The sequence below is a fragment of the Halyomorpha halys genome, unplaced genomic scaffold (genome assembly GCF_000696795.3).
Source record: "Halyomorpha halys isolate HHAL.00 unplaced genomic scaffold, Hhal_1.1 Scaffold1669.1, whole genome shotgun sequence".
NCBI lineage: Eukaryota > Metazoa > Arthropoda > Insecta > Hemiptera > Pentatomidae > Halyomorpha > Halyomorpha halys.
The window spans coordinates 54,379-69,379 of record NW_027116467.1 but is presented as its reverse complement, the minus strand read 5'-3'; the positions used below and the strand labels follow the sequence as shown (position 1 = coordinate 69,379).

Sequence of the window (15,001 nt, the reverse complement as noted above, 5' to 3'; positions counted from 1 at the left end):
CCACCTTCCTTTTTAATATTATTTTTCATTTTCATATAGTTAATGTGTATTCTCTTTACAAACATTTCTGATAGATAAACAATAAGTGAAATATCACCAGCTTACCTCATAGACTTGCCTTATTAAGCATACTAAACTAGAGACTTTGTGTATAATATGAAAGGTAAAAGTTTCTTATGGACATAATTCACTTTTAGACTTGGTCAATCCCATATTTTATAAGTATTCCAAGATCTTTAAAACCAATCCCAGAAAATTAAGAGAGATTCAACTCTTAGTTATACACCTAGGACTGGACAGATAAATTTATATTGGTTACAGTTCGGTAATCTCAGTGATACCAAATTTTTTATATTTATGTATGCGAATATTATTCCTTGAAAGCAAATGAAGAAAAATAAAACAATTCAAAGTATTACAAATTTAATACTATTTTTATAATTCAAAATTTTTAAAACATTTCAATAAAATTAATAATTAATTTATTTATTGTATAAATGTTACTTTTCAAAATGAGGGTATAATGGATTATTGAAAAATTGTTCAGATGGATAAAATAATATATATAGAATAACATTAATGAACACCATAATAATTAAAGCTTAGTGAATCCTAAGGTTGGATGCTGATACCACCAATTGTATAACAGATATATCTACCCAATGATGCCCTTCCAAACCCAAATCCACCAGATCAGTATGTGATTTTCCCACCTACACTTTGGACTTTCCCTGTCGGTTCAGTGTTTTTTTAACATTTTAGGGATCTGTTCATTACTAAGCTATACAACTTAACACACCTATCTTACTCACCACTTGCGAATACCATAATAATTAAAATTGCGTTCAAAACCTTTTTGGTCATATCAAAATTGAAAATAAAGTATATTATTCACAGTAATTGATTGTGTAATATTTTTTTCAAACTGTCAAAGTAATTTTTCAAATTTATATTGTTCTCTCTCTTGAATATTTAAAAATATTATTATCAGTAGCTGTAAAGCATTTTTATTTGCTTATTAATTTAGCAATCCAATCCTCTTATTGCTAAATAACAGAAAAAAATATGCATACATCTGTTAGTAAAAATAATACAAAAAAATAAATCAATCAAATTTTTATAATTATTCAGAATGGCAAATTTATTAGTAATTGCAGATGGTTGGTGATAATACACTTTCCACTTGCTGAGCAGTCAATTAATACTTGTATCAAGTATTTAACTCGATAGGTTTTTTAATATGTAATTTGATTGTTTTTTTAATAGGTATCTTGATAGGTATTTAAACTTCAAAACTGTAATAGTAAGGAAAGGAACCTATAATTTGCAACAGTGACGGAACTGTCAATGAAGCTATTAGAACTATAACAGGGAAATGTAAAACTGACACATCACTACTACTATGTGTAAGCATAATAGGATATGAGATGTAAATATTTAATAAATAACTATAATAAAACTTCACAAAATATATTTTTCTATACAAATCTTAATAACTATATTTCATTTGACAAACCTCAATTAAAGGTAACAATAAAATAAATACAAAATATTTTTATATTTCGAAGGCCTCTTCCCACTCACAAACATGGATACCCATCATAATATATGAGATTTGAGCAGATACATACTAATAGAAAGAACGATATAAACATAAAATAAATACAATAAATAAAAAAGATGCCCATTTAAAGTTAAAAGTTCCAGGAAAGTAAACAAAATATTTTCAATGAAACTTAAATAAAATATTAGAAACAAATAAAACGACCTTTTGGACAAGTTGAAGTTTTGTTTAGACAATAATGTGATATGGTATAAATAACAAACTTCTGAAAGGAGTATTGAAAGCTAATTACAAATAAAAGAAATTCAGAAAAAGTTTTCCATGGGTAACTTATTAGATACTTAGTATTCTACTTCATAAAATAAAATGAGATCAATAACCAAATCATTAATCTTTTAATTAATGATTAATAAATTAATTTAAAAAATTATATAATAATTGATATTTTGATACTAGCAAATCTGACAAATTTAACATTTAAGTATATTGGTCAGACATTGCAACAGTAGGTTTGATAAGCAGGCTAAAAGAAGCTTAACTAATTTCATCTCTTTATTCAAAAAATAATTCAGAAAACTTGTTTAGGTTTCCAATAAAATTGACTTAAATAATCACAAAAAAGGATGTTATATACTAAAAAATTAAAACTATATGTTTGTTAATGTTAATATCAGGTACAACAGATGTTACAACTGGGTTTATGAAAATATTGTTAATTTTGTGTTTTATTTCCAATTTTTTAAATTATCCAAACCAATATTTTGTTTTCAACAATATTAAGTAATAACAAATGACATAATACAGTAATTTCATATAGAATTTTAATCAAAAGTTAAATTAAATTAATAAATTATGAGAATAGATAGTTGAATTAATCAGCTCTGTTTCGTAGATCATTAATTTTGCTCTTTTTTTCATTTAAAATTGCAGCAAATTTAACATAAAGATTTGTTTCCATTTGATTTTTTGATTGTATCATTTTTTCAGTGTACTGCTTCAGATCGTCCCATCCTGAAATACAAGCACTATTCAATAAAATATTTTTTAATATCACATTTATACAAAGGAAAAAACACTTTATTAAAATTTTGTGCTGCCCAACTTCATTGAGTTGCCTCATACACAGCACACTTATGACTGGTGAAGCACAATTTTCTTTAATCCCATTAATATAAATAGTCACAGCATACAATTTTGTAAATTGTCACATACAAATTTTTGAATAATGTGTTAAGTTATACATGATTTTTTTTCCCTTTTTATTATTTATTATTTCTTCCCTTACACATTTTAATTTTTTTTTATATAGCTATTTATCGTTCTCTAAATGTGTTTAATTTTTTCATTATTGCAATTCTAAAAATTTTCTCTCTTTTATCCATCAAACATAAAAATAAATTTAAGTCAAAAGTATAAAAATTATATAAACATTTCCAATATAGTAAAAAAATATACAAAAAACCCAACAAAGTTGTCAACATTTACTATCTATAAATATTCAAAAAACGCAACATTTTTATTTTATTTTAATATAAAATAAAATAAAAAATTATATTAAGCTAAAAGTAATAAATATAAAATTAATAATTATAAAAAAATACCAAATATAATAAAAAGAATCGAGAAATATATAAAAGTAACGATATACATAAAAATAATAAATGTATTTATTAAGAAACAAATTAATAAACATAAAATTGTATTGGTAAATGAAATAATGTAGAAATAAAATGTGCATTATATGCATGCTCTCTACTGAGATATAACCATCCTTATCAGTTACCATGTAAGGGATAGTGGATGATTTCCAGGGAGTCTAGGATTATCCCTTTTGTCATTTTTGCCACATCCTTGATATCAACAGAGAGTTCAAATATCAACACATCAAGCTCCTTGTAGTGCTTGGTATAGTTCCATGAGCTCCAAATCAGAGGCCTCCCACATTGAAGTCCCTTTCCGCAGAAGCTCTCAAGGAATTTTCCTTAAGGAAAGGGATACATTTACTATAAATTTCTTTCCTTTTTCTATCTACTCTATTTGCCTGGTAAAGGTCATTCCTTTCATATCTCACAATGAATGCTGACTAACCTGTCTTGAGGAAAGCGATAAAATCAGCATTTCACGTGGATCCTTCTTTATCTACACAATAGACCTCATCAAAGCAGGCAAAATCCCTTTCTCTAAGGAGCTTCATCAACTCATGATTTACCCTGTGGTGTTGGCATGTTACGAGGAGGGACTTATTGGGGCATTTTCCCAGCAGATGTGCTGGTGTTTCAGGATCTCTGTTGCATTTACGATAGAGGGACCCAACTTCTCTGACCTGTCCGCTGACACCTGGGATTCCACACAGGGATGCATAATTGATGTTTAGTTACAGGACATTGAACAAGACTCTGCTTGTTCATGGATAAATTTATTTGCTTTTGGGATCTCCTTGAAATAGCATACTCCAATGCCCTGTCATCTGCAATTGGCTCATTCATCAAATGCATTCTCATGTAGCGACTACCGCAGAGCTCTGATGTCCCTGATCAATGTCCAATTTATCTGCACATTCAGCAATTTCAGCTGAATAATCGAACGTGGACTGGAACAGGGCATTGGGTACATTGGACAGTCGCTGAGCAATTGACCAGTATTGTAGAGAAGCCTCCCATTGGCATCGTATTAAGCCTAAACCTCGATACGTTCTCAGAGCGTACATCACCGTGGAGGTGTTCGCAGGAAGTCCAATAATAGCCTTGACACTCCTGCCAATCATGGCGTCGATGCCCTCCAGTATTTTTGGACATAGTTTTGCGAGGGGAGCAGTTTGGAGAGGGTAAGTAAAACCCGGGAACACATATTGGATGACTATGTTGATCTTCTGATCAGGCTTAATCAAGCAAGAGACGACTAGCTTATTTAGATTTTCATTCAACTTAGTCACCAATCTTCATTGAACTGTAGCTCCCCCGAGAATGTGCATCCTAAATATCTGATGGTCTCACCTTTTTCCATTGTCTGGATGCTATCTCCATTCTCAAGGAAGAGCCTAGTTGTCTCCAGCTCTCCTCTATTCATAACAATGCCCACACTTTCTCGAGGATTTAAAGCCAAACCAATTTCATTAAATGTACTCTAAATGCTGTCAATAATTGTTTCCACAGCACCCTTGTCGCATGCTGAAATCGCCTAGTCATCCGTGAAATCTGTGAGGACCACCTATCCTTGGTTACTATGCAGATTATAACCAAATTTATTTGCAAAGTCTTGCTCACACACGTTGCGGTACAGATGGTCTATAGCCAGGTTGAAAAGCAAAGATGACAAGGGCCTGCCTTCAGGTACTCCATTCAGCACTTTGATTTGGCTTGTAGAGTGGGCACGTATGTTCATTCTAATACTGTTTACGTAGAGAGGAGAGCCGAAATCATGTTTTTAAGATCCAGTGACACACCCCTCGCTTCTAGTGAGCTCACAATATGATTATGGCCAACATAAAAAGGGACATAAGTAGTGAAATTATTCAATTCTAACTGTCTTAATAAATTATTGGAGAAGTTTGTCGGAGGGTGCGGTCAGCAAAGAACAACATAAATAAACAAAACCATATTTATTTATTTTATGCCCGACATATATTTATACATTTTATTCCCGATAAATAAATATGGTTTTGTTTATTTATGATGTTCTTTGCTGACAGCACCCCCCGACAAACTTCACCAATCATTAATCTACTATCTACACCTCATGTCTTAATAAAAGTTTATTTTATAACAATATGACCTAATTATTAACTATGATTAATTTAAATAATTATGATTTAATTATAAGCAACTGAATATCAATCCAATTAGTGAAATAAGATTAAAATTAGAAATTTATATCACCCCAGGCAGCTTCAAAAAAATATTTTTGACATTATCCTACATTTGTCAATATTGAAAAAAGTTTCATTACTCAAGAACTATTAGACCAACAACCATCTATTACAGGTCAAAATGAATCCTGTTTAATTTCATTCTAAATTAATTTATAATTATCTTCCCAGGAGTAGCAGTTATTATAGTTTCCAAAATAAAGTCATGAAATGGCAATTTCAAGTTTTTCAAAAATAAATCCTGTTTGATGTTTTTGGAAAAACTGTATCTAGAATATTATTAAACAAATAGAGCTCTATTTTTGAGTGTTGCAGAAGATAGAAGTGAAACTGAGAATGATAAAGAATATGTGTGACGATTACTACTTTGAAGTTGGAGAGATAAGGGAGCTCAACCTACATTGTGGCTTATGGCCAGGATAACATCATAGTATTAATATTACTATTAAGAATTGATATTACAGAAATGAGGAGACTACAAAAATAAGTTTCAGTTGATGATTTATGCATATTTAATAATTCTTCAATACAGTAAATATAATATTAAAAAAAAATTGGATATTATAGAATATTGGATATTTCTTTTAAAAAATATAAAATAAACATATCTCATTACTTAGTAATTTACTAATTAATACAATTTACCTTTCTGAATATCTGAGTTTTTTTCTGATAGTACTTCAAATTTTTCTCGCCATAAATGATAACTATCTACGAGGGAAGAAATAATATCAGCTAACAAACCACTGTCTTCAATCTAAAACAAATCACAGTAAACTACACAGACTAAAATATTTTGGTGAAATAATATGAACAAAAAAATAAATATTGGAATTATGCTGGCAAAACCAAAAGGTAAAAGTGCATTTTATGCATATTCAAAATAATTCTAAAATTGAAAATAAAACATTGTTCATTGTAATACATAAATACTAATCATTTTATTTATTTTTTAGTTAAAAAAATAATTATATATTCTTAAAACATTTTTAAACTTGAAATCGACTATAACTAGGCAACATAGATATGAAAAGATAACTATTGAATAAAAACTAAAAAATACAAAATAAAAGAAATAATGAAGGTAAGACAAAAAATGAAATTGGAAAGGTAAAAAGAAGAACTGGTCTGGTAAATTAACATGTTTCTGAATTAAAAGAAATAGGTGACATGTGCCAATCAGTAATACAAAAATTAGCTGAGTTTTTTCTTTTCAGAACCCAATGATTATTAATTTACTTAACACATAAAGACATAAGGAACCACTACAGAAGAAAAAAAAATTAAACATTCTCAAGAATGAACCAGCTTTAGAAATCTGGATTATCTACATAATAAACTACAAGTAAAAATAATCCAGAATATCTTAATCAGAGATTAGTCAGTGTCAAGAAAAAGCAAGATTGATAGTGTCATTAAGAACTTGACCAATCTCTTAATAACTCTAAATTAGCTAATCATGGTTAATCATTATTTCAATGTTAAAATACACATTACACACAATAACCATATACTCCAACGTGAACAACTGTTGTCTATTTACAAAATGAATCTTGAGATCCTGCAGAATTTTTCTCAAACCTATAGAATAAAGGGATTCGGGTTTCAGAAATCAATTGGTGTGATCCTCAATCACAGAAAAACTCTTATCATTGTCAGAGAAAAAACCTCATGAATGAACAAAATACAAGTCATCAAGCCAAACTTACTCATCCAAATAATTTCCTTTTTTAGTAATAAAAATTTTGTTATCAATAACTTTATGCAATTAATGGTTTTTCATTTTTACTTAAATATTAATTTAAACATCTAAATAAAAATGAAAGTAAAATAAAATAAACTTTATATGACTGAAATAGTAGAGCACATGTTTTGTTTTCTGACATGAACTTTTTTTTTCTCATGATTATAAACATCATAGGTTATAAATAGTGTAATATATTTTTTTTCATTTTTACTGTCTCATTCAATAAAACGGTAAAATTATTGGTTAAGTACACAATTAAACAACAAATAACAATTATTAGTATATATTTTTATTTTCTTTAACTAATGAAAGAAAAACTAATTAAATGAAATAATTTCCATGAATCGTTTAGTCCTGAGTTACTAATAATCAGGTTAGTGAAATTATAGATTCAATGCTAATTTATTTATTTTTTTTTTCATTGGAGCGACAGACCGTGGAGGTCCAAGGCCTCGAGCAATGTACTTAAGAAATACATCACGCATGTCTCTGACGTGGTTTTCATAGGGTGGGTCCGTCACTCCCATGCCTATTTTTGTGAGTGCCACCCGTTGGCTAACTGTATTGCATAATATACATGAGTAATATATATATGTGTGTGTGAGTATTGCCAAATTTTTTGCTTGAAAAAATCCCGGGTAGGGCCGGGCTCGAATTCGGAATCTATGGATTGGCAGACAGGCACGTTACCACGCTGCTACCGTCACCCCTCAAGATTCAATGCCAATTACATCAACAAACTTTATACATATATAATTTAGTCGTCCTAAGGACGTTTATCCATCAGTAAACTTATTACCTATTCAGTGATTTGTTATGACCCGTTCTAACAATTTTACATGGCCACTCTAATCACATTGAAGTTGTTGCTTCAATGATATATATCTAGTGCAGCTTACACTAGTACTGGTATTTGGTGGGGGGAACAAGTCCGGCAAGTGGGCCTATTGTTCTTTTTTGCCAACCCCTGGCGGCTACCTGAGTTGCTGCCGCGCACTAATTAAGGTGGGAGTATCAAGATTCATTTTTCGGGACCACCGAAAAATAAATTGTTCTGCCCCAGGTGGGAATCGAACCCACAACATTCCGAACCGTGAGCCCTGGGACCTATGCCCCAGCCCGCACAGCCTATGTCGCGTCCCTAGTGCAGCTCACAACATTCACAATTGATAAGCCATCTAAATTCTTCAGTTGACTCATCCTTAAGTGGTCCAAATATTCTAAGCAATAGTTTTTTTTCTATAAAAACATTAAAGAATTGTAATTCAACATAAATTACTATGTTTATATCCCCAAGGAACAGTAGGAAATATTCTGCTTTTTTAGTTGCATAGAGCAAACTGAATGACTTGGCGACAGAGGACTTCCCGCCCACAATCTGGCTTTTACTCCACCTTAAATTTCATTTCATTTAGATAATATAAAGCCCAGATACTTAAACTTTTCTATATATTCAAATTTGTCTCCTCTAATAAGCTAAAATTCTATAGACAATATATTTTATTAATTCATATTTATTATGAAACTTGATTCTGTGCTAGCATCCACCAGTGTTGTATTTAATTCCCTAATTACATCTTCAAAAAATAAATCAATATCACCCACATAGCTAAACACTTGTATATTTTTTGACTTACAATCATACACTTTGTTTTATCTTCATTTGCAAGTCAATTTCCTCTGGTTCTCTTATTAAAATCTTTGAGAGTCTTTCCATGTGATCTCGGTACTTCCTAGGACTGCAATGTAATTCAAAACACAGCCAACAAATATTGATATTTTGATTTACCAGATTCTGATATTTTATCTTAAGTAAAATATCGACATTGGAATCATTACTAATATTGAATTTGAAATCTATACTAATGTAGACATAGGAATATATACTAATATCAATACTGGAATAGATGATACTAAATATTAGTAAATTTCTATTAAATTCTTTTATCTTTTAAGATATGTTATCTAAATCAATGATTAACTCAGTGATTTCCAATCTGTGGGACATACTTCTCAGGGGACTATAGCGAGGAAGGTGCCTATTGTGATGCTATGACCAGATACTATTACTAAAATATTTTCGAATATAACAAGAAAAAAAGAAGTGAAATCAGAGTTTAAAAAATATAAATCTGCAAAATGGTTACACTTTATATTAACTCTCATCCAAGTGTCTCTGAGATGACTGCTACAAATTTTTAGAAAACAATTATATGATTATCTGTGAGATATTGTAATTTCCTTTAGAACATGCCTTCTGTATGAACGGGTAGCAATAACTAGGTCTTGAATAGCAAGTATGAATAAAACAAGAAAAGAAGTCAAATTTTTTAAGATATTTTAATATGTAGATAATGGATAATTTTGGAAGAAAGCTGAACTTGTAGTAATCCATAAGCCTGGTAAAAACACTAAACAAGTCAGCAGTTATAGGCCCATAAATTCATTACCTATTGTTGGAAAATAACTGGAATCATTTATAAAAAGACATCTTTCTTCTTTTTTTTCAATAGAATGGCATTATTCCAGATTTGCAATTTCCATTTCACTTCACACTAACTGGTAAGATTATCAGAATTCATAGTAAACGCATTCAAAATGTACTCAAAGGTAAAGAATTGCAATGAAGTCCAGCCAGTAAAACAGTGAGATACCTAGGAGTTTATCTTGATAGTGGTCTAACTAGGAATCACCATATCAATATCAAATTATCTCAAATCAAGGTAAGATTAACTATGATGTATCCTAATATCAACATAAAACCGGATATAACCATCCTTATCTACTAAATAAAATTAGGGCCATTACAGATATAAGGGTATGAAGTCTGGGGAGCAGCATCCTGTATGAAAAGAAAAAAATTGTTCCGTAATAAAGTACTGAGATTGGCGGTAGATTCCCCTGGTTTATAAGAAACAGTCAACTGCATCGAAACTTACAAATGGAATCAATAGATGATTTCATCAAACAAAGATTTAAAAAATTCCCCTCCCAGCTACCAGCATTCAAAGGAGCAGTGACCTACAACATAGGCTATTCAACCACATCTCGAGGATTGAAGCCCAGGCTGATGCAAGATATCCTGCTCCATATTAATTTATTTATATTTCCATAGTTATCATTTTAAATTTTTTTTTCTTCTTTCTTTTCTCAAACTATTATTTTTAGCATAAGTACATTATTTACTTTATTAATTCTATAAATATCATTTCTTATTTTTCTTTTCCTATTTTTAGTCACATAACAATAATTACATTTATTTATTTATTTTTCTTAGTAATTAATCTTTACTATTTATAATTGTGAAATAGTTAAAGCATTGTACATATTCAGGGATGTCTTTTGCACAAGACTATACCCTCCTTCACCCCATGAAGGACTGTAAAAAAAAAACAAGCAAAATATTAAAACGACCATGAAAGGCCCACTAAGCCAATCTGAGAATATATAAATAAAACAATAAATAAAAAATACATATATAAGATAAAGAATAACAAATCACTAACCATATTTAAACTAAAATCCCCAAATGATATAAAAGCTCCAGATTTAAGAATTTTCTGCCAACTTAACACTCCATCATTAAAATTCAATATGTCATTTTTAGGACCCCAAGGTGACCCAAAAACATATTTCAGAGAATCACAATAATCATTACACTGAAGATTGAGATCATGAGCTTTTTCTTCAAGCATCCATCTGTTAATCTAAAAACAAACAAAATAAAATAAAATAAACAAAAGCCATTAAAACATAAAGAAAAACTATGTAAATTTACTTATGTCATAAGCCTTCCTTTCAGCCATAAAGTTTACAAGAATTCCTTAATAAATAAAATTATTCAATTTAAATAAGTAACAATTAAGGTAACATAACCGTATGAAGCATGTTACGCAAAACTGGGCCACCATCAGCTAAGTCCAGGCCCAGGCTAAAATAATGGACTGGGCCCCCCTTCATTCAATATTTCATGAGTATTTTTTTTATCCATATTCATGTATGGGTTAAGCTTTATTATTAGAACATTATACTAATACTTTTCTTATAATAATATTTCATTGAATATTAATATAATGAAAATACTAATATTTTTATCGTTGGATGCATATTTATAAATTAGCCTATTCAGAGTATGATGAAAGGATTGAAATTGATCTAATTTATCATATATTTTTTAGTCAACTCTTATCAGGAATACCTCTCCACCCATGAAAATAGACATTATTCCAAACCTAGACCAAAAAAACTGAAAAATGTAAATTTCTAAGAAAACAGAATGATTTTTCAGGTAATCTATGATACTGATATCTTGTTTAAACGAATCCTTTTAGTACCAGGTAGAAGGTACCTCAGAGAGGACTGTAAGTCAAAAATACTTACTTTAACAAAAATGTAAAAATGTTCAGCAAAACAAGCATCATATAACTGAATAAATTACTGAGAAAAAACTACACATTGATAATGACAAACCATTGCTCATGACAGATTTATTTGTAAATAATAATCAGTCGAAACTAAAGAAATTTTATACATTTCATAAAGTAAACTCACTGAGCCTTTCCAGACAGCATTGTTACAAACTAAAAGAATATTCAGGGAGTTAATTTCACTTTCTTTAACTCTCCAGTGAGTCTGAAGCCGAAGCTTCAAATTATCAGGTGTAATAATATCTAAACTTTCGAATTCTTTGGTAAAATCATCAGTAAAAGAATCCATTGTAATTTATACAGTTGACACTATCAGACAGTTATAGACAGTATGTCATAAATAACGTATTAATAAGTTTTTGTCATTTGAAAGTACAACACGATCATGACTTGATAGTGAAAACATTTATTAGTGATAGACGACAACAGTCATAACAAATACTTAATTTAATAACTAAAATCAACTATCTTCAACAAAACAAAATTTAGGCGGTGAAGTCCTGATAACAATATTAACCAAAGAGGATATTTGAAAACTAGTGGCTTCTTGCATGACAACCTACAAGGCCGACTATCATGACGTCATGAAATTATTTTTGCTAACTACATTCTAAATCTACTACTTACCGTAAAATGAGGTGAAATTGTGGCAAATTTTGAGGTTTTCATATGAGTTATTCTCTAAATTTGTTACTATTTAGCTGTCACAATTTTTTAAAAATTAAAGTGGAATAATTAATTTTTTTTTTATTGCCTTCTGGGAATGTTCCTTTGTAAAATTCTGAAGCTGGCACCAACTTAATATTTTAGATTTCGTGATACCAAGTTTTAAAAAAAAGTCATTCTTGTAACATATTAAACTAAGCAGAAATAAAACGAATTAGAGCGCCTAATTACTGTGTAGCGAAAATGCTGTCTACTGGTCACCACTCTAGCTCTCACTAGAACTATAAGGGGCCGATATGACACAACCTAGCTGCAAAGACGTAAACTACGATCATCAGCCAAACGTCTGAACATATATTGATATATGTTTATTTCTTGTATATACTTTAACTGTCATACTACAAGAGCCCAAGGGTAGAAAAAAAGGCAGTTATCTCACCCCAATTTTTGATTACTTTAATGAAAACAATGTATAATTACTAGTCAAAATTGATGAGTCTGCCAATTATAGGTAGGGGGAATAAAAAATAAGGATTCAAAACTATAAAAAAATTAATTTTTCATTCGGAGCTTTTAAACACAAGAATCTTAAAAAGTAGCAACAACACAAGAAAACCTAAGAGAATGTCATTTAAAGTAGAGTAAATTTGCTAAAATATGAGCCTTGATAGAGTTATTTACGTTAAATAGTTCTTGAGATATAGCTTTTTAAAAGCAACATTACAAAAAAATGTTGTATGGAACGTACTGAGAGATCAGTAGTTAGTGAATTTATTTTGAAAAATCTATATCTCAAAAACCATTTGACCTATAGATGTCTATTAGCACTTAAATTAAAGCTAGTTTAATGAGCTATAAAGTAGTTTATGACGTTTATTTTCGAAGGAGTAGTAGTTTTCCTGAAATTTGCTAAAATAAATTGATTTATAGTTGTTCGGACAAATTTTCATTTGCCAAATTTATATTCATATGTAAAAATCATAAAAACTACTACCCCTATGAAGATAATTGTCATAAACTACTTTGTAGTAAGTTAAATTTCCTTTATTTGAGTGTTGGAAGACATAATGTATGTCCAATGGATTTTGAAATAAAGGTTTTCATAAATAAAACTTATTGTCCGAACGACTATAAATCAATTTATTTTAGCAAATATCATGAAAACTACTATTTCTACGAAGGTAAAAGTCAAAAACTACTTTATAGTACGTTAAACTATCTTTAATTTAAGTTCTGATAGACATCTGTATGTCGAATGGTTATTGAGATATAGATTTCTCAAAATAGATTCACTAACTTCTGATATTTCAGTACATTTTTATGAAATGTTGCTTTTTAAAAGGCTATATCTCGAGAACTATTAGACGTAAATAGCCCTATTATGGCTCATATATCAGAAAATTTACTTTTCTTTAAATAATGTTATTTTAGATTTTCTAGTGATGTTGGTAGTTTTTAAGATATAGAGCTCCGAATGAAAAATTAATGTTTTTTTAAGGGTTTGAAACAGCCGCCATTTTGTATTCCCTCTACCTATACTTGGCAGACTCATCAATTTTGACTAGTAATTATACATAGTTTTCATTAAAGTAATCAAAAATTGGGGCGTAATAACTGCCTTTTTTTCTTCCCGGCTCTTGGTACTATCATGTTAAATGTTTTCTTTTCCCTTTTATTTTTCGGCCAAGAGTCCTATATTGCCTAACCATGGTTGGGGGTCAAAGTTCTTCATTTTGTGGGACCTCCTCTCAATGAAAAAAGTCAACGTCCCAGGCCGGATTCGAACCGGCACCGCCAATAGACATCGAAATTGATAAGACTGTGTCTTAACCACTGAGCTACGGGCGGCCCAATGTCCAATGTTATAACCATGTGATATGCTGTATTATTCTTATATGAATTATTTGAATCAATAAAGATTACAATAGAATACTCTGATTCACAAATAGCTTTACTTATTTATTTATATATATATTTTTTTTAACCCCTTCCTGGAAATTTCTGACATACATAGGGTTATTTACAGGATATTATCCTATTCTAACCATTGTGGGGGGGGGGGATGTCAAGTTTTTATTTCGCGGGACCGCCACAGAAATAAAAGTCAACCCCTCAAGTCGGATTCGATCCGGCGACGAAGGGTGCGAAAGCCTTTCTCAGCTACACATGGCCCTGATCCATTTATAGCTAATATAGCAACTGTCTTTTAATCCGCCTTACGTGCCTCCTTTGGAGGCAGTGAGTAATAACACCCATTTAAGAATCAGTATATAGTATCAACATTTTTGGGAAAATTGAATTGTGTTGAATATTTTTTACCCTGCCTCTGAATCTATTCTCCTGCCAGTATCATCTATCCTTTCGCCAGGATCTACTGCGAATACCTTGCAGAGAGTAGTATCTGTTCCTGCCAGGACCTAATACGAATATTTTTAGTACTTGTCATCCCTTGCACGGCCATAAGCGAATACCATACGTAGTGGAGTTTCAATCCTGCGGCCATTTACGGCGAATACCCTTAACACACCCTAATATTCCAGTTAATTCACCTCCTATCCAGTATATCTTACCTATTGAACATGTTTTGTCTAGGTCTTCTGACGTATAGTACCTCACCTCTTAAAATGGTGCCAGGATTAACTATATACAGTACCTCGACTGCTGAATTAATTCTGGTAGAAAATATTTATTTGAAAATGATCAGTTTTAACTATTTGATCATAAACGATTTT

General features: G+C 30.4%; 1 protein-coding gene across 1 annotated transcript; it reads right to left on the bottom strand.

Moving 5' to 3' along the window:
* Positions 1–1,454: 1,454 nt before the first annotated feature.
* On the bottom strand, positions 1,455–12,115 carry LOC106690342 (DNA repair protein XRCC4). Its single transcript, XM_014435750.2, has 4 exons — positions 11,728–12,115; positions 10,683–10,883; positions 6,075–6,186; positions 1,455–2,575 (listed from the first exon to the last, which is right to left on the bottom strand). Exons 1-4 carry the CDS (start codon positions 11,890–11,892, stop codon positions 2,436–2,438), a joined length of 618 nt encoding a protein of 205 aa, XP_014291236.1. The 5' UTR covers positions 11,893–12,115; the 3' UTR covers positions 1,455–2,435.
* Between the last annotated feature and the right edge of the window lie 2,886 nt (positions 12,116–15,001).

Coding starts and splice junctions, on each gene's coding strand:
- LOC106690342 (XM_014435750.2), bottom strand. CDS start 11,892: ATGGATTCTTTTACTGATGATTTTACCAAAGAATTCGAAAGTTTAGAT. Junction 10,884..11,727: donor ATGCTGTCTGGAAAGGCTCA/GTGAGTTTACTT, acceptor GTTTGTTTTTAG/ATTAACAGATGGATGCTTGA. Junction 6,187..10,682: donor GGGATTTTAGTTTAAATATG/GTTAGTGATTTG, acceptor GATTTGTTTTAG/ATTGAAGACAGTGGTTTGTT.